Source organism: Salvelinus namaycush, chromosome 42 (assembly GCF_016432855.1).
Source record: "Salvelinus namaycush isolate Seneca chromosome 42, SaNama_1.0, whole genome shotgun sequence".
In the NCBI taxonomy this organism is placed as follows: domain Eukaryota; kingdom Metazoa; phylum Chordata; class Actinopteri; order Salmoniformes; family Salmonidae; genus Salvelinus; species Salvelinus namaycush.
In genome coordinates this window covers 6511829-6529884 of record NC_052348.1, presented here as the reverse complement: position 1 = coordinate 6529884, position 18056 = coordinate 6511829, and the positions used below count along the sequence as shown (strand labels likewise).

The window sequence follows — 18056 nt, the reverse complement described above, 5'->3', positions numbered from 1 at the left end:
GGGGCCACAGTGTCTCCTGACCCCTCCTGTCTCAGCCTCCAGTATTTATGCTGCAGTAGTTTATGTGTCGGGGGGCTAGGGTCAGTCTGTTATATCTGGAGTATTTCTCCTGTCTTATCCCGTGTCCTGTGTGAATTTAAGTATGCTCTCTCTAATTCTCTCTTTCTCTCTCTCGGAGGACCTGAGCCCTAGGACCATGCCTCAGGACTACCTGGCATGATGACACCTTGCTGTCCCCAGTCCACCTGGCCGTGCTGCTGCTCCAGTTTCAACTGTTCTGCCTGCGGCTATGGAACCCTGACCTGTTCCCCGAACGTGCTACCTGTCCCAGACCTGCTGTTTTCAACTATCTAGAGACAGCAGGAGCTGTCTCTAGATAGCCGATCTCAATGATCTCAATGATCAGCTATGAAAAGCCAACTGACATTTACTCCTGAGGTGCTGACTTGTTGCACCCTCGACAACTACTGTAATTATTATTATTTGACCATGCTGGTCATTTATGAACATTTGAACATCTTGGCCATGTTCTGTTATAATCTCCACCTGGCACAGCCAGAAGAGGACTGGCCACCCCTCATAGCCTGGTTCCTCTCTAGGTTTCTTCCTAGGTTCTGGCCTTTCTAGGGAGTTTTTCCTAGCCACTGTGCTTCTACACCTGCATTGCTTGCTGTTTGGGGTTTTAGGCTGGGTTTCTGTACAGCACTTTGATATATCAGCTGATGTAAGAAGGGCTATATAAATACATTTGATTTGATTTTGATTTGATGCAGCTCGATGGTGCTCCTGTAGAACACTGTGAGGGCCCTCGAGGACAGGCCACATTTCAAATCAAATTGAACTTTATTTGTCACATGCGCCGAATACAACAAGTGTAGACCTTACCGTGAAAATGCCATTAACCAACAGTGCAGTTCAAGAAGAGTTAAGAAAATATTTACCAAATAATAAAAAGTAAAACAATAGTATAACAATAACGAGGCTATATACAGGGGGTACCGGTACCTAGTCAGTGTGCGGGGGTACAGGTTAGTTGAGGTAATTTGTACATGTAGGTAGGGGTGAAGTGACTATGCATAGATAATAAAACAGCGAATAGCAGCAGTGTACAAAACAAATGGGGGGGGGGGGGGGGGGGCAATGTAATAGTCTGGCGGCCATTTGATTAATTGTTCAGCAGTCTTATGGCTTGGGGGTAGAAGCTGTTAAGGAGCCTTTTGGTCCTAGACTTGGCGCCCCGGTACCGCTTGCCGTGCGGTAGCAGAGAAAACAGTCTATGACTTGGGTGAGTCTCTGATAATTTTATGGGCTTTCCTCTGACACCGCCTATTATATAGGTCCTGGATTGCAGGAAGCTTGGCCCTAGTGATGTACTGGCCTGTACGCACTACCCTCTGTACCGCCTTATGGTCAGATGCCGAGCAGTTGCCATACCAGGCGGTGATGCAACCGGTCAGGATGCTCTCGATGGTGCAGCTGTAGAACTTTTTGAGGATCTGGGGACCCATGCCAAATCTTTTCAGTCTCCTGAGGGGGAAAAGGTTTTGTCGTGCCCTCTTCAAGACTGACTTGGTGTGTTTGGACCATGATAGATCATTGGTGATGTGGGCAACAAGGAACTTGAAACTCTCGACCCGCTTCACTACAACCCCGTTGATATTAATGGGGGCCTGTTCGGCCCGCCTTTTCCTGTAGTCCACGATCAGTTCCTTTGTCTTGCTCACATTGAGGGAGAGGTTGTTGCCCTGGCACCACACTGCCAGTTCTCTGACCTCCTCCCTATAGGCTGCTTCTTCAGCCTTCTGAGGTTGAAGAGTCACTATCGTGACTTCTTCACCACGGTGTCCGTGTGGTTTGACCATGTCAGCTCCTTGGAGAGCGCTGTTGTGGCTTCTTCACATCGGTGTCCGTGTGGTTTGACCATTTCAGCTCCTCAGAGTGCTGAGGAACTTGACGTTTTTGACCGTCTCCGTGGCAGCTCCGTTGATGAGGAAGGGGGCGTGCCCAGCCTGGTTTTATTTATAGTCCTAGCCCACTTGTCTAGACTATAATTCTACTCCTTCTGGGTTTATTTATGTAACCTTTATTTAGCTAGGCAAGAACAAATTCTTATTTAATTTGACGGCCTACAACGGACAAATACGGACAACGCTGGGCCAATTGTGCGCCGCCCTATGCGACTCCAAATCACGGCCGGTTGTGATACAGCCTGGAATCGAACCAGGGTGTCTTTAGTGACGCCTCTAGCGCTGAGATGAAGTGCCTTAGACCGCTGCGCCCCTCGGGAGCCCAATGGTGAATGGTGAAAGCAGATTCACCCACATTTCAGCACTGCCTTTGACACATTTTGATGACCATATAGTATTTAGGCTATCTCTGTTATTTATCTATAGTTTGTTGGTCCTTACCCCCATTGAAGTTTACATTTAAAAAGGTTACGGCTAGGGGTTAAGCATTAGGGTGCGGGCGTCCCAAGGATTTTGAATAACACTATAGTTTGTTGGGGACTACAGACTAGGGGGGTCGGGGGACTCGTGCTATCCCAGCATGCAATAGTCGGAGCTGTACCCAACACGCGCAGCCGCGGAACAGCGTGCGTGAATACGGAAAGGAAAATTCATCCATCAACATTTTATTTAGCCGGATTATTATTATATGAGAATCAACACAAAAACAAGCTACAGTTGGATCCGAAGAACATTCAGTTATCTGTACTGATACGTACTGATACGGTGATCTTGGAGGAAACGAACGACCGAGGGTTTAGCTAGCTACTGAAAATGTCTCTGGTTTGTGCAAGTAAGTTCAAATGAATGAGTTGGCTGCCCTTCCGTAACGTTAGCGGTAACTACATAGACCGCAAATATCACGTATGTTTGTGTATAAACATGTTTATTGAACCTTCCCTTATTATTGTCACCCTATGCATGTTACACATTTCAATTCGCAAGCATCCTTTTACAAACATTGTATACTGGATCAGCTTGACATCGGTGTTACTAAACTCAGCAGAAAAAGAAACGTCCTCTCACTGTCAACTGCGTTTATTTTCAGCAAACTTAACATGTGTAAATAGTTGTATGAACATAATATTCAACAACTGAGACAAACTGAACAAGTTCCACAGACATGTGACTAACAGAAATGGAATAATGTGTCCCTGAACAAAGGAGGGGTCAAAAGTAAGTCAGTATCTGGTGTGGCCACCAGCTGCATTAAGTGCTGCAGTGCATCTCCGCCTCATGGACTGCAATCCCATTGACTTGCCGTGAGATTTTACCCCACTCTTCCACCAAGGCACCTGCAAGTTCCCGGACATTTCTGGGGGGAATGGCCCTAGCCCTCACCCTCCGATCCAACAGGTCCCAGACGTGCTCAATGGGATTGACATCCGGGCTCTTCGCTGGCCATGGCAGAACACTGACATTCCTGTCTTGCAGGAAATCACGCACAGAACGAGCAGTATGGCTGGTGGCATTGTCATGCTGGAGGGTCATGTCAGGATGAGCCTGCAGGAAGGGTGCCACATGAGGGAGGAGGATGTCTTCCCTGTAACGCACAGTGTTGAGATTGCCTGCAATGACAACAAGCTCAGTCCGATGATGCTGTGACACACCACCCCAGACCATGACGGACCCTCCACCTCCAAATCGATCCCGCTCCAGAGTACAGGCCTCGGTGTAATGCTCATTCGATGATAAACGTGAATCCGACCATCACCCCTGGTGATACAAAACCCACGACTTGTCAGTGAAGAGCACTTTTTGCCAGTCCTGTCTGGTCCAGCGACGGTGGGTTTGTGCCCATAGGCAACGTTGTTGCCGGTGATGTCTGGTGAGGACCTGCCTTACAACAGGCCTACAAGCCCTCAGTCCAGCCTCTCTCAACCTATTGCGGACAGTCTGAGCACTGATGGAGGGCGTTCCTGGTGTAACTCGGGCAGTTGTTGTTGCCGTCCTGTACCTGTCCCGCAGGTGTGATGTTCGGATGTACCGATCCTGTGCAGGTGTTGTTACACGTGGTCTGCCACTGCGAGGACGATCAGCTTTCTGTCCTGTCTCCATGTAGTGCTGTTTTAGGCGTCTCACAGTACGGACATTGCGATTTATTGCCCTGATCACCTCTGCAGTCCTCATGCCTCCTTGCAGCATGCCTAAGGCACGTGCACGCAGATGAGCAGGGACCCTGGACATCTTTCTTTTTGTGTTTTTCAGAGTCAGTAGGAAGGCATCTCTAGTGTCCTAATTTTTCGTAACTGTGACCTTAATTATCTTTTAAAGACAGGGTCCTGAAAAAGGGATGTTTCTTTTTTTTGCTGAGTTTATCTGCAAAGTACACTTAAACGGTAATGTGTCCATCCATCTTCTGACTATAGTAATGTTTGCCGTATTTATATAGTAATTTCGGGCATGCTAATTTACCCCTCTCGGTCTCCCGTCCATCCAGTCTCGAATGAGGTGCCGGAGCACCCCTGCGTGTCGCCGGTGTCCAACCAGGTGTTCGAGCGGCGGCTGATTGAGAAGTACGTCGCCGAGAATGGAACAGACCCTATGAATGGGCAGCCTCTGTCAGAGGAACAGCTGATAGACATTAAAGGTGAGGGAGACATGGAGGAGAGTGTGTTCAGATCTGATGCTGAGCTGAAGTTAACACAATAAGGGTTATCCATATCATTTGACTTCCAACTATTCCTGCATGGTGCCCAGCAATCTCTAGGCTAGAGTGCATTCTGCCACTTCAACAACGATGATAACCCCACTAGTCAGGAGTCAAAAGATATCTCAACACATGAAGCTATTTTTGTCTCCCCCCTGCTTCAGTCTCTCACCCCATCAGACCCAAAGCTCCCTCATCCACTAGTATCCCAGCCATCCTCAAAGCTCTGCAGGACGAGTGGGTGAGTCCACGTATAGTCTCCTACACTCCCCTTTGCTGTGTCTGAACCGAGACATGCACACAGACACTCCCCTTTGTACCACACAGTCTTCTAAAACTCTCTCTCTCTCTCAGGATGCGGTGATGCTCCACAGTTTCACCTTGAGGCAGCAGTTACAGACGACACGTCAGGAGTTAAGCCACGCCCTCTACCAGCACGACGCCGCCTGCAGGGTCATCGCCCGTCTCACCAAGGAGGTCACTGCCGCCAGAGAGGGTGAGAGACATATACATACGCACACACACACACACACACACGTATATACACTCAACACATGTGATTATACATACAGTGGCAAGAAAAAGTATGTGAACCCTTTGGAATTACCTGGATTTCTGCATAAATTGGTCGTAAAATTTGATCTGATCTTCATCTTCACAACAATAGACAAACACAGTCTGCTTAAACTAATAACACAAACAATTATACGTTTTCATGTCTTTATTGAACACACCGTGTAGGGTGGAACAAGTATGTGAACCTTGCATTTAATAACTGGTTGACCCACCTTTTGGAAGCAATAACCTCAACCAAACGTTTTCTGTAGTTGCGGATCAGACCTGCACAACGGTCTGGAGGAATTTTGGACCATTCCTCTTTACAAAACTGTTTCAGTTTAGCAATATTCTTAGGATGTCTGGTGTGAACCGCTCTCAAGGTCATTCCACAGCATTTTAAATTGGGTTGAGGTCAGGACTCTGACTAGGCCAATTCAGAAGGCGTATTTTCTTCTGAAGCCATTCTGTTATTGATTTACTTCTGTGTTTTGGGTCGTTGTCCTGTTGCATCACCCAACTTCTATTGAGCTTCAATTGGCGGAAAGATAGCCTAACATTCTCTTGCAAAATGTCTTGATAAACTTGGGAATTCATTTTTCCGTCGATGATAGCAAGCTGTCCAGGCCCTGAGGCAGCAAAGCAGCCCCAAACCATGATGCTCTCTCCACCATACTTTACAGTTGTGATGAGGTTTTGATGTTGGTGTGCTGTGCCTTTTTTTCTCCACACATAGTGTTGTGTGTTCTTTCCAAACAACTCAACTTTAGTTTCATCTGTCCACAGAATATTTTGCCAGAAGTGCTGTGGAACATCCAGGTGCTCTTTTGCAAACTTCAGACGTGCAGCAATGGTTTTTTTGGACAGTAGTGGCTTCTTCTGTGGTGTCCTCCCATGAATACCATTCTTGTTTAGTGTTTTACGTATCGTAGACTCGTCAACAGAGATGTTAGGATGTTCCAGAGATTTCTGTAAGTCTTTAGCTGACACTAGAATTCTTCTTAACCTCATTGAGCATTCTGCGCTGTGCTCTTGCAGTCATTTTTGCAGGACAGCCAGGCCTAGGGAGAGTAGCAACAGTGCTGAACTCAATATTTATAGACAATTTGTCTTACCGTGGACTGATGAACATCAAGGCTTTTAGAGATACTTTTGTAACCCTTTCCAGCTTTATGCAAGTCAACAATTCTTAATCTTAAGTCTTCTAAGATCTCTTTTGTTCGAGGCATGGTTCACATCCGGCAATGCTTCTTGTGAATAGCAAACTCACATGTTTGTTTTTTATAGAGCAGGTCAGCTCTAACCAACATCTCCAATCTCGTCTCATTGATTGGACTCCAGGTTAGCTGACTCCTGACTCCAATTAGCTTTTGGAGAAGTCATTAGCCTAGGGGTTCACATACTTTTTCCAACCTACACTGTGAATGTTTAAATGATGTATTCAATATAGACAAGAAGAATACAATAATTTGTGTGTTTATTAGTTTAAGCACACTGTGTTTGTCTATTGTTGTCACTAAGTTGAAGATCTGATCAAATTTTATGACAAATTTATGCAGAAATCCAGGTAATTCCAAAGGGTTCACGTGCTTTTTTTTGCCACTGTACATTCTAACACTCTCTTTCTCACACACACATACACACACACACACGCACACATACACACTCTTTTATGTTCATCTGAAAACAGCTTTGGATGTTAGTGGCCATGGGGCGTCACTTCTCATTTCTCCTTTTCTATGTTTTACCCTTCTCTCTCCCCGTAGCTCTGGCCACTCTGAAGCCACAGGCGGGATTGGTGGTGGCTCAGGCAGTCGCTTCCCAGCCCTCTGTCATGGTCAGTGATTAGCTCACAGCCCTCAGTCAATATGTTTAATTTGATAGTTAACTGGTTTGATGGTTAACTTCTCATAAACGCATGAGCTCAAAAAGTCTGTTTCTTGATTTGAAGTCTTCGGTCTAACTAAGACCTGTAAAGTTGTAGTACCTATTTGTTAATATAAAAATAATTTTGGACAGCTGACCCAAACACACATTTTCGAATAAGAAATGTACAATTCTCGTTTTGTTATTCATTCTGTATTTCGTTTCACAGGCTGGAGGTGCAGGAGAACCCATGGAGGTCAGTGAGCAGGTGGGAATGATACCAGAGATCATACAGAAGGTAAGAGATGATACACGCACATTCACATCCACAGTACAAGAGAAACGATACCACACCGTTATACTAGACTACCATGAGCGTTCATTGCAAATAGTACCATATAAGGCCGTGGTGTATAAAACCTTGAAATAACCAATCAACCATGCTGTCACACTACACAGCACAGAGTGATCTATACTAAGATGTCCGCCTCTCTCCACAGCTGCAAGACAAGGCCACTGTCCTGACCACGGAGAGAAAGAAGGTACCTATTCAAACGCCAAAGAAGTCCTTTTCAAACAACTTCCCTGTTGTTCTTCATAGAAGAACCGACCTAATGTCCAACCAGTTGTCAGCTGAGTATAAGCTATGGGCTGTGTCTCAAATAGCACCCTACTCCCTACACGGGGCACTACTTTTGAACAGGGGCCATAGGGTGACATTTGGGACGTAGCCACGCTGGGAGACATTTTTGTCCGAACCTCACCTCTACCGTCTCTCTCTTCCCACAGAGAGGAAAGACTGTTCCAGAAGAGCTGGTCCGAACGGAGGACCTCAGCAAGTACAGACAAGTCGCTACCCATGCTGTGAGTGTGTGTGTGTGTGTGTGTGTGTGTGTGTGTGTGTGTGTGTGTGTGTGTGTGTGTGTGTGTGTGTGTGTGTGTGTGTGTGTGTGTGTGTGTGTGTGTGTGTGTGTGTGTGTGTGTGACCTCTAGCTATGGCTGGTGTTGGAACACTTATTCTTCAAACCTTGGGCAAGTTCAGAAAAGTTCCTCCCTGTTTCAGATCTACTTCCGTTTCATGCCTACTGAACACAACCCTAAATTATGTTTCTATGTCTCTCTCTCTCTCTGTGTCTGTCTGTCTGTCAGGGTCTCCACAGTGCCAGTGTGCCTGGGATCCTGTCTCTGGACCTGTGTCCCTCCGACACCAACAAAGTGCTCACTGGTGAGACACACACATACACACACACACACTGTCCACTGCCCATTGTAGATATACATACATATTGTTTCTGTGTGAATTCCATCAAAATGCTTCCTTCCTCCCTTGAGGAAACAAAAAACACTATGGCTGTGTCCCAACAGTTACTCTACATGTCCTATATGGTGCACTACTCTTGACCAGAAGGGTGACGTTTGGGATGGAGACCCTGGCCAGACCCAGATACAATCCCCTAACCTCTCTCTCTGTCCCCCTCTACAGGCGGGGCTGATAAGAACGTGGTGGTGTTTGATAAGAAGGAGGAGCAGATCATCGCAACCCTGAAAGGACATACCAAGAAGGTCACCTCTGTCATCTACCACCCCTCTCAGGTGAGACACACACACTTCCTTTCTTTTACTCTCCGTTGACATAGTCAGCAGCAATGTCTTACACTGGAATTACTATCGAACTCTAATATGCCTTACCTCAACAATTTCTCTCTCTCTCCCCCCCTTTCTCTCTCTGCGCACTCTCCTCCTCTCACTCTCTCCCTCCAGTCGGTAGTGTTCTCGGCCTCTCCAGACAGCACTATCCGCGTGTGGTCCGTTACCGGGGGCAACTGTGTCCAGGTGGTGCGGGCTCACGAGGCGAGCGTCACCGGGCTCTCCCTCCACGCCACCGGAGACTACCTGCTCAGCTCCTCCGAGGATCAGGTAAAACACACACACACACACACACGTAACATATGTACACACACACGTGGATTTGGATGTCGAGAACGCTACTGTTATGTAAAGACCTATTATTATGATTTTTCTCACAATCTGCTGTCTCCCCCTCTTTCTCTAATTGCTATCTCTTCCCGTCTCTCTCCATCAGTACTGGGCCTTCTCTGACATCCAAACAGGTCGTGTTCTCACCAAGGTCACTGATGAGGCTGCAGGATGTGGTGAGTGTTTCTATCTCTCTCCCACCCAATTATTATGTTTAATTGTGGTGAAAAGACATGAAAGATGGGAGTAAGTAAGTAGCCTTGTCCAAGCCAGAACGGCCCATAGGGCAGGAGTATCTGTCCTGTTTCTGTAGTGTGAGGCAGCTTGATGTAAGACTAGCTTGTGTGTGTGTGTCCGTCTCTGTTACTCTCTGTCTGAGTGACTGTGTGAAAAGTTGTCTTTGTTCCTGTGTGTGGCGATTTCACTGGCGATTTTAGCATATACAACCCCAGACAGGACACTAGTCTACCACAGGGCGGTAGGGGGAGTGAAAGGGCAGTGGGCTGGATTCGAACCATGGCGTCTGTGGCAGCTCTAATCGCTGGACCACACCGTTGGACCTCTCTCTCTTCCCAGACTTTTTATTGGCCACGTGTTGCTAGGGACAAGACGTTTTATTGGCCACGTGTTGCTTGGGACAAGACGTTTTATTGGCCACGTGTTGCTTGGGACAAGACGTTTTATTGGCCACGTGTTGCTTGGGACAAGACGTTTTATTGGCCACGTGTTGCTAGGGCTTGCCTAGTTAAACTGACTTGCCTAGTTAAATAAAAACATATCAGGCCCCTTAAATGCCAGGTTGTCTCCTATGTAAATAGATAGACAAATAAACAATAACATTTAACCAACCCTCCCCCCTGTGAATTGACTGACCTAGTACCTAACTGTGTTAATATTTCTAACCAACCCTCCCCCCTGTGAATTGACTAACCTAGTACCTAACTGTGGTAATATTTCTAACCAACCCGTCCCCTGTACTCTCTGAAAGCACACTGATACATTGCAAATGCATGTTCTTTACACATCCTGTCTTGTGCCCCTCCAGCTCTGACCTGTGCCCAGTTCCACCCTGACGGTCTGATCTTCGGGACGGGGACGGCCGACTCTCAGATCAAGATCTGGGACCTGAAGGAGCGCACCAACGTGGCCAACTTCCCCGGCCACATCGGCCCTGTCACCTCCATCGCCTTCTCTGAGAACGGATACTACCTGGCTACAGGTGAGATAGAGGACTCTCTATGTGTGAGAGAGAAGTGTGTGTGCGAGTGCACACGTGAGAGAGAAGACTAGCTTGTGTGTGTGTGTCCGTCTCTGTTACTCTCTGTCTGAGTGACTGTGTGAAAAGTTGTCTTTGTTCCTGTGTGTGGCGATTTCACTGGCGATTTTAGCATATACATTTTGTTGGTGCAAACTCCCCCACATTTTTTGGGATGCAAGCCACTACACAACGCAACACATGAATTACACTGTTGTGCTGTGCTCACTTAAACAGGAAGGTGGCGCGGTGGTCCTTCTTGTGGGCAAACTTTGTCATCAAAGTTTAGCATTCTCTGGATTTATGGTGCTTTCAAGACAACTGGGAACTGGGAAAAAACAAGGTTGAATCATGACGTCAGTGATCTTCAGGTCGGAGTTCTAGAAAGAGCCTTGAGTTCCCGACTTGGAATTCCAAGGCCGAAGGAAGAATTGGCTTTGGGGGTGACCAGTATATATACCTGCTGGAGTTTGTGCTACGGGTGGGTGCTGCTATGGTGACCAGTGAGCTGAGATAAGGCGGGGCTTTACCTAGCAGAGACTTGTAGATGACCTGGAGCCAGTGGGTTTGGCGACGAGTATGAAGCGAGGGCCAGCCAACAAGATCATACAGGTCGCAGTGGTGGATAGTATATGGGGCTTTGGTGACAAAACGGATGGCACTGTGATAGACTACATCCAATTTGTTGAGTAGTGTGTTGGAGGCTATTTTGTAAATGACGTCGCCGAAGTCGAGGATCGGTAGGATAGTCAGTTTTGGCAGTTTTGGCAGCATGAGTGAAGGATGCTTAGTTGCGGAATAGGAAGCCGATTCTAGATTTAATTTTGGATTGGAGATGTTTAATGTGAGTCTGGAAGGAGAGCTTACAGTATAACCAGACACCTAGGTATTTGTAGTTGTCCACATAAGTCAGAACCGTCCAGAGTAGTGATGCTGGACGGGCGGGCAGGTGCGGCAGTGATCGGTTGAAGAGCATGCATTTAGTTTTACTTGCATTTAAGAGCAGTTGGAGGCCACGGAAGGAGAGTTGTATGGCATTGAAGCTCATCTGGAGGTTAGTTAACACAGTGTCCAAAGAAGGGTCAGAGGTATACAGAATGGTGTCGTCTGCGTAGAGGTGGATCAAGGAATCACCAGCAGCAAGAGCGACATCATTGAAGTATACAGAGAAGAGAGTCGACCCGAGAATTGAACCCTGTGGCACCCCCATAGAGACTGCTAGAGGTCTGGATAACAGGCCCTCCGATTTGACTTACTGAACTCCATCAGAGAAGTAGTTGGTGAACCAGGCGAGGCAATCATTTGAGAAACCAAGGCTGTTTAGTCTGCCAATAAGAATGTTGTGATTGACAGAGTCGAAAGCCTTAGCCAGGTCGATGAATACGGCTGCACAGTAATGTCTCTTATCGATGGCGGTTATGATATCGTTTAGGACCTTGAGCGTGGCTGAGGTGCACCCATGACCAGCTCTGAAACCAGATTGCATAGCAGAGAAGGTATGGTGGGATTCAAAATGGTCGGTAATCTGTTTGTTAACTTGGCTTTTGAAGACCTTAGAAAGGCAGGGTAGAATAGATATAGGTTGGTAGCAGTTTGGGTCTAGTGTCTCCCCCTTTGAAGAGGGGGATGACTGCGGCAGCTTTCCAATCTATGGGAATCTCAGACAATACGAAAGAGAGGTTGAACAGGCTAGTAATAGGGGTTGCAACAATTTCGGGAGGTAATTTTAGAAAGAGAGGGTCCAGATTGTCTAGCCCGGCTGATTTGTAGGGGTCCAGATTTTGCAGCTCTTTCAGAACATCAGCTATCTAGATATGGGTGAAGGAGAAGTGGGGGAGGTTTGGGTGAGTTGCTGTGGGGAGCGCAGGGCTTTTGACCGGGGTAGGAGTAGCCAGGTGGAAAGCATGGCCAGCCGTTGAAAAATGCTTATTGAAGTTCTCAATTATAGTGGATTTATCGGTGGTAAGTGTTTCCTAGCCTCAGTGCATTGAGCAGCTGGGAGGAGGTGCTCTTATTCTCCATGGACTTTACAGTTTTCCAGGACGTTTTTGAGTTTGTGCTACAGGATGCACATTTCTACTTGAAAAAGCTAGCCTTAGCTTTCCTAACTGCCTGTGTATATTTGTTCCTAACTTCCCTGAAAAGTTGCATATCACGGTGGCTGTTCGATGCTAATGCAGAACGCCACAGGATGTTTTTGTGCTGGTCAAGGGCAGTCAGGTCTGGAGAGAACCAAGGGCTAAATCTGTTCCTGGTTCAATTTTTTTTGAATGGGGCATGCTTATTTAAGATGGTGGGGGAGGCACTTTTTAAAGAATAACCAGGCATCCTCTACTGACGGGATGAGGTCAATATCCTTCCAGGATACCCGGGCCAGGTCGATTAGAAAGGCCTGGTCGCTGAAGTGTTTTAGGGAGCGTTTGACAGTGATGAGGGGTGGTCGTTTGACCGCAGACCCATTACGGACGCAGGCAATGAGGCAGTGATCGCTGAGATCTTGGTTGAAAACAGCATAGGTGTATTTGGAGGGCAAGTTGGTTAGGATGATATCTATGAGGGTGCCCATGTTTACGGATTTGGGGTTGTACCTGGTGGGTTCATTGATAATTTGTGTGAGATTGAGGGCATCAAGCTTAGATTGTAGGATGGCCGGGGTGTTAAGCATGTCCCAGTTTAGGTCACCTAGCAGCACGAGCTCTGAGGATAGATGGCGGGCAATCAATTCACATATGGTGTCACATATGGTGTCCAGGGCACAGCTGGGGGCAGAGGGTGGTTTATAGCAAGCGGCAACGGTGAGAGACTTGTTTCTGGAAAGATGGATTTTTAAAAGTAGAAGCTTGTTTGGGTACAGACCTGGATAGTAAGACAGAACTCTGCAGTAGATTGCAACACCGCCCCCTTTGACAGTTCTATCTTGTCGGAAAATGCTATAGTTAGGGATGGACATTTCTGGGTTTTTGGTGGTTTTCCTAAGCCAGGATTCAGACACGGCTAGGACATCCGGGTTGGCAGAGTGTGCTAAAGCAGTGAGTAAAACAAACTTAGGGAGTAGGCTTCTAATGTTAACATGCATGAAACCAAGGCTTTTACGATTACAGAAGTCAACAAATGAGAGCACCTGGGGAGTAGGAGTGGAGCTAGGCACTGCAGGTCCTGGATTAACCTCTACATCGCCAGAGGAACAGAGGAGAAGTAGGATACGGGTACGGCTAGGGGCTTTAAGAACTGGCCGTCTAGCACGTTCGGAACAGAGTAAAAGGAGCACGTTTCTGGGCACGTTTCTGATGTCATCGCATATGTGGGAGGTGGAACAACATGGTTGGTTAAGGCATATTAAGCAGGGCTAGTGGCTCTACAGTGAAATAAGACCGTAATCACTAACCAGGACAGTAACGGACAAGGCATATTGATATTAGGGAGAGGCATGCGTAGCCAAGTGATCATATGGGTCCAGTGAGTGGTTGGGCTGGCTGGGGACACGGCGATTGACAGTTAGCAGGCCGGGGCCAGCAAGCTAGCAGAAGGGCCTTAGAGGGACGTCGCGATGGAGGAAAGTCTGTTTTTGCCTCCTTGTGCGGTGACGTCGATAGACCAGTTGTGGATTAGTAGGGTTCCAAGTAGCAGAGGGGTCCAAGTCCAATTGGCAAAATGGGTATAGTGGTCCAAGAAACTGGCCAATGGATCAGCTAACAGTCCAATATGCTCTAGATAGCTAGCAGGCCGCGGTTAGCAGAATGGGCCTTCAGGGGACGTCTCGCCTGAGGGGCCTGTTGGGATCCTCGGGCAGATTATGTTGGTATTCCAGTCGTGAAGGATCGGCGGGGTTCCTGGGCTAGCTCCAGGCTAATTGGTGCTTGCTCCAGGACGGAAACGTTAGCCAGGAGTAGTCAATCCGGGTTGCGGTTAGCTAGCTGCGATGATCCAGATGAAAAGGTTCAGAGTTTGCGGTAGGAATTCGGGGATATGGAGAGAAAAATAGGTCCGGTATGCTCTGGTTTGAAACGCTTTGTACGAACTGGCGAGAGCTTTCCGAGCTAAAGGTTAGCTGATGACCGCTAGCAGTGGTTAGCTGACTGATAGCTGGTAGCTAGTTAGCTGGCTAGCTTCAGTTGAGAGATTCCAATTTCGAGGTAAATAGAAAACAGATCCACACCACATTGGGTGAGGCGGGTTGAAGGAGAGTATTTTGAAGTTGAGGTTTAGGAAAAATAATTTTAAAAGGATGCGAAGAAAAATATATATACATGGGACACGACAGGACAAAGACGTCTGACTGCTACGCCATCTTGGACAAGAGACCTTAAACCCAGACTTGGACTACACACCCTACTCCACTGAATAGCAGGCTATGCAACGCTTGCAGTTAGCCACTGATTCCTTCCAAACCAGTCATTGTTGAATTTGCGATTTCCAAGTTGTATGTCCAATGGCCCATGAGCACCGATACGTTTTATTTATAATTTATCTTTATATGACAAGGATTGAAAAGGATTTGCCAGTAGATTGTCGACTTGATTCATGAAGACAACTGCTTGTCTAGCTTGCTAGCTACGATTTTAAAAGTATGATGTTGACATGATCAGTCCAATCAAAGCCACGATAGATATAATGCAATTTGACATACATTTTATCTGTGGCCAATGACCTTGAACTTCTTGGATGGGCACTTCTAATGTAACTCTATGGCAGCACCAAGGGGCTTGAAATGTCGAAGCTCTCCCTGTAGATTTTGCAGTGAGGTAGTGTCCCCATGAGTGACAGAACACTGAGCCAATTACGGTGCAACTGGAGAACATTACCAACCCCTACACTCTGTATTTTCCGCTAGGCTGAAACACCTGCATTTTGGAGCTGCCTTACTCAAGAAAGAGACCATGTTTGTATGCGGCTTTATTAACTCAATTATTATTTAAAAAAATGTTTACATCGTTTGCAAACTAATGTGACACCTATTAATGCCCAAATATATTTTTAGCTAAACAGGTGGGGCTCAAAACAGGTGGGGCTCTGAATGACGGGTCGCCACTGCTCACCTCCATTTCACTCAAATTTGTGAAATATAAGTAGTCAAGTGTGATCACATTATAGCAAAATAAATGATGCAGTAACTGTTTTCAAGGTATTTCTGCCGATTTGTTTCATAGCTGGAAAATTTAATCACAAGACAAATCACTACAAATCCTATAGCCTATCCCACCTTGTGCTGCAACAGTGCACATGAAGAGCTGAGTTGAATATTCATTTTTAGAAGCGCTGCACACTGGCATAAAAGTTGGTATAATTTACGAAAGTCTACCTAAGTGAGACTTTGTCCTTGTTTCTTGGCTATTTACATTGTTTTATTCACAAGCTAGGTTGTTTTTTTAATGTTTGAGTTTCATCTGCTAGGAAAGAGAAAACAATGCATCTACTATTCAGACTCACTGGCACAAACTTGATTTGATTCACGTTACCACGGTAACCTCCCCCTTAAAGGGGCAGGTGAACATTTATGTGTCATCTGATATTTTGGTTAAGAGACTAGGGTCACAAAAAAATGAAATGAAATTAAACAATACACCACTACTTCTTACTAGTTATAAATGTTATTGTTTTAGAAATATTAAAGTACGCTCATCTGTTTTTTTTGTGTGTTTTGGTGTAATTATTGCAAACCAAAATATTTTGTCTGGTTAAAAAAATCTGAGTACATTTATGGCCCTGCTCACCTCACCACCTCTCTCCTGTCTCCAGGTGCCCAGGACAGCTCAGTGAAGCTCTGGGATCTGAGGAAGCTGAAAAACTTTAAAACCATCACCCTGGACAACAACTACGAGGTAAGAAGAGCAGAAAATAATTTGTGCACATCTGAAATGACCCCTATCCCCTACACTACTTTTGACCAGAGCCTAGTGCACTATCTAAGAAATCCGCTGCTATTTGAGACAGTCATTGTAGACTGGACATTCAGAAGCTAGTCGTGCTACAATCTAGCATGGTCCCACATCGGTGCTCTTGCATTCTTAATTTCTGTCACTGGCATGACAATTCCATAAGGAGTTTGCAAGAGAGCAGAAACCGACTGGCACCCAGGCTAGCAACGGTCTGCCCTGTATGACTACTGTAATCTCCTTGTACTGAACTACCCTGTCAATGTAGGTAAATGATATGTGAGTCTTTCCTCTCCCTCAGGTGAAGTCCCTGGTGTTTGACCAGAGTGGGACGTACCTGGCTGTGGGTGGCACTGACATCAGGGTCTACATCTGTAAGCAGTGGTCCGAGGTCCTCAACTTCACAGGTAAGATAATGCACAGTGTGTGTGTTATACTGCTGTACTGCTAGAGATGCAGTGAGAAGTGGTGCTGAGTTAGCTTGGGACAGAAACAGTGGTCTAGAGGTGGGTCTTCAAAGTGCCTGGATGGATGATGATGATAATAATAGCAAGTGTGTATATACAGTACCTTATGAAATATTTAAAAAGTGTATCTGTGAAGTTTACTATTCCGTTTATCAGCACCTCCAACTTCATTGGGTGTGCGTCAACTCATGCTTTTGAGTTGAGTTCAAGTCTAACATTTTTGCCTGTTATTGTTTTGTTTTTCTCTACCCAGAACACACTGGGGTGGTGACTGGCGTGGCGTTCGGGGAGCACGCCCAGTTCCTCACCTCCACCGGAATGGACAGAAGCCTCAAGTTCTACAGCCTGTAAAAACAGGGATCAAAGATCATATGGGCAGAGTGATGGATGGCTCTGATTGGCTGGCCTCTCTGAGGTCACACTGATGATGTATGCATGGGAAGAGACTTTGGCTGTGTCCCAAATGGCACCCTAGGGAATAGGATGCCATCTGGGGGACACACAGACCCTGCAGCTGTTGATCAGAAGGGAAATGCAGCCTGATTGGATAATAATCTGAGGCTCGAATGTTAGAATGGATTTTTAACTGATATTCTCCATGAACAATGGTGAAACAGAGCATATAAATTTGGATTCCAGGCTACTGGAATGCACCCAAAATATGTCACGCAACAATCCTACTGTATATGACCCATACTATACTAAGAGCCATGGGGCGTGTCCCAAATGGCACCCTATTCCCTATATAGGGCTGGACTACTTTTGACAGGAGCCCAATGGGCCCTGGTCAAAGGTTGTACACGATAAAGGGAATAGGGTGCCGTTTGGGACGCAGGCATTGACTGAATCACACCAAGAGCCATACAAGCATATTGTAGACCATGTCCATTCATCAATGTGTATATAGTACCTTGTAAGACCCCCCCACACACACACAAGGGAGCACACACAGAGGTAACTTCAGAGTGAACGTTGTTGTAGATATATATAATATATATATATTTGAAGCTCAGTGCCACCTTTATTTTTATTCATATCGTTACAGTATCAGTATGTGGTATTAGTCTTTACAGCTTGTGAATGTCATGTTGATTTCATGCCTTTTTATTCTCCTCATCCTTTTTTTTTTTTTTACTATCCATTATGTTTCTTGTACAATGTGAATGATTTCGGTGATGGCATTGTGATGGCAAGTGATGGCATTGATTTGAGGAAATTCTAATATTTGTATTTTTTTCAACCCTCTGCTCCATTTCACTGTTTAAATTTTTTTTTTCATATCTTTATTTTATTATCGTATTGTCCCTCCTTTCTCTCTTCATGAAATGCCTGTTTTATGCATTATGCTTTTGCTAGGTGTAGACTGTTTGTTTTTGGATCATCAATCAATAAACATCAAAATAGTCT

The 18056-nt window shown here is 46.0% G+C and overlaps 1 protein-coding gene across 1 annotated transcript; it reads left to right on the top strand.

Annotated features, from left to right (window-relative positions):
- Positions 1-2780: 2780 nt before the first annotated feature.
- LOC120034723 (pre-mRNA-processing factor 19) lies at positions 2781-18027 on the top strand. Its single transcript, XM_038981326.1, has 16 exons — positions 2781-2799; positions 4447-4596; positions 4821-4897; positions 5011-5152; positions 6978-7042; positions 7307-7375; positions 7578-7619; positions 7867-7941; positions 8227-8302; positions 8561-8670; positions 8839-8994; positions 9161-9230; positions 10100-10273; positions 16046-16128; positions 16484-16589; positions 16903-18027. Exons 1-16 carry the CDS (start codon positions 2781-2783, stop codon positions 16998-17000), a joined length of 1512 nt encoding a protein of 503 aa, XP_038837254.1. The 3' UTR covers positions 17001-18027.
- Positions 18028-18056: the final 29 nt, after the last annotated feature.

Coding starts and splice junctions, on each gene's coding strand:
- LOC120034723 (XM_038981326.1), top strand. Junction 8,671..8,838: donor TCATCTACCACCCCTCTCAG/GTGAGACACACA, acceptor CTCTCCCTCCAG/TCGGTAGTGTTCTCGGCCTC. Junction 16,590..16,902: donor CGAGGTCCTCAACTTCACAG/GTAAGATAATGC, acceptor TTCTCTACCCAG/AACACACTGGGGTGGTGACT.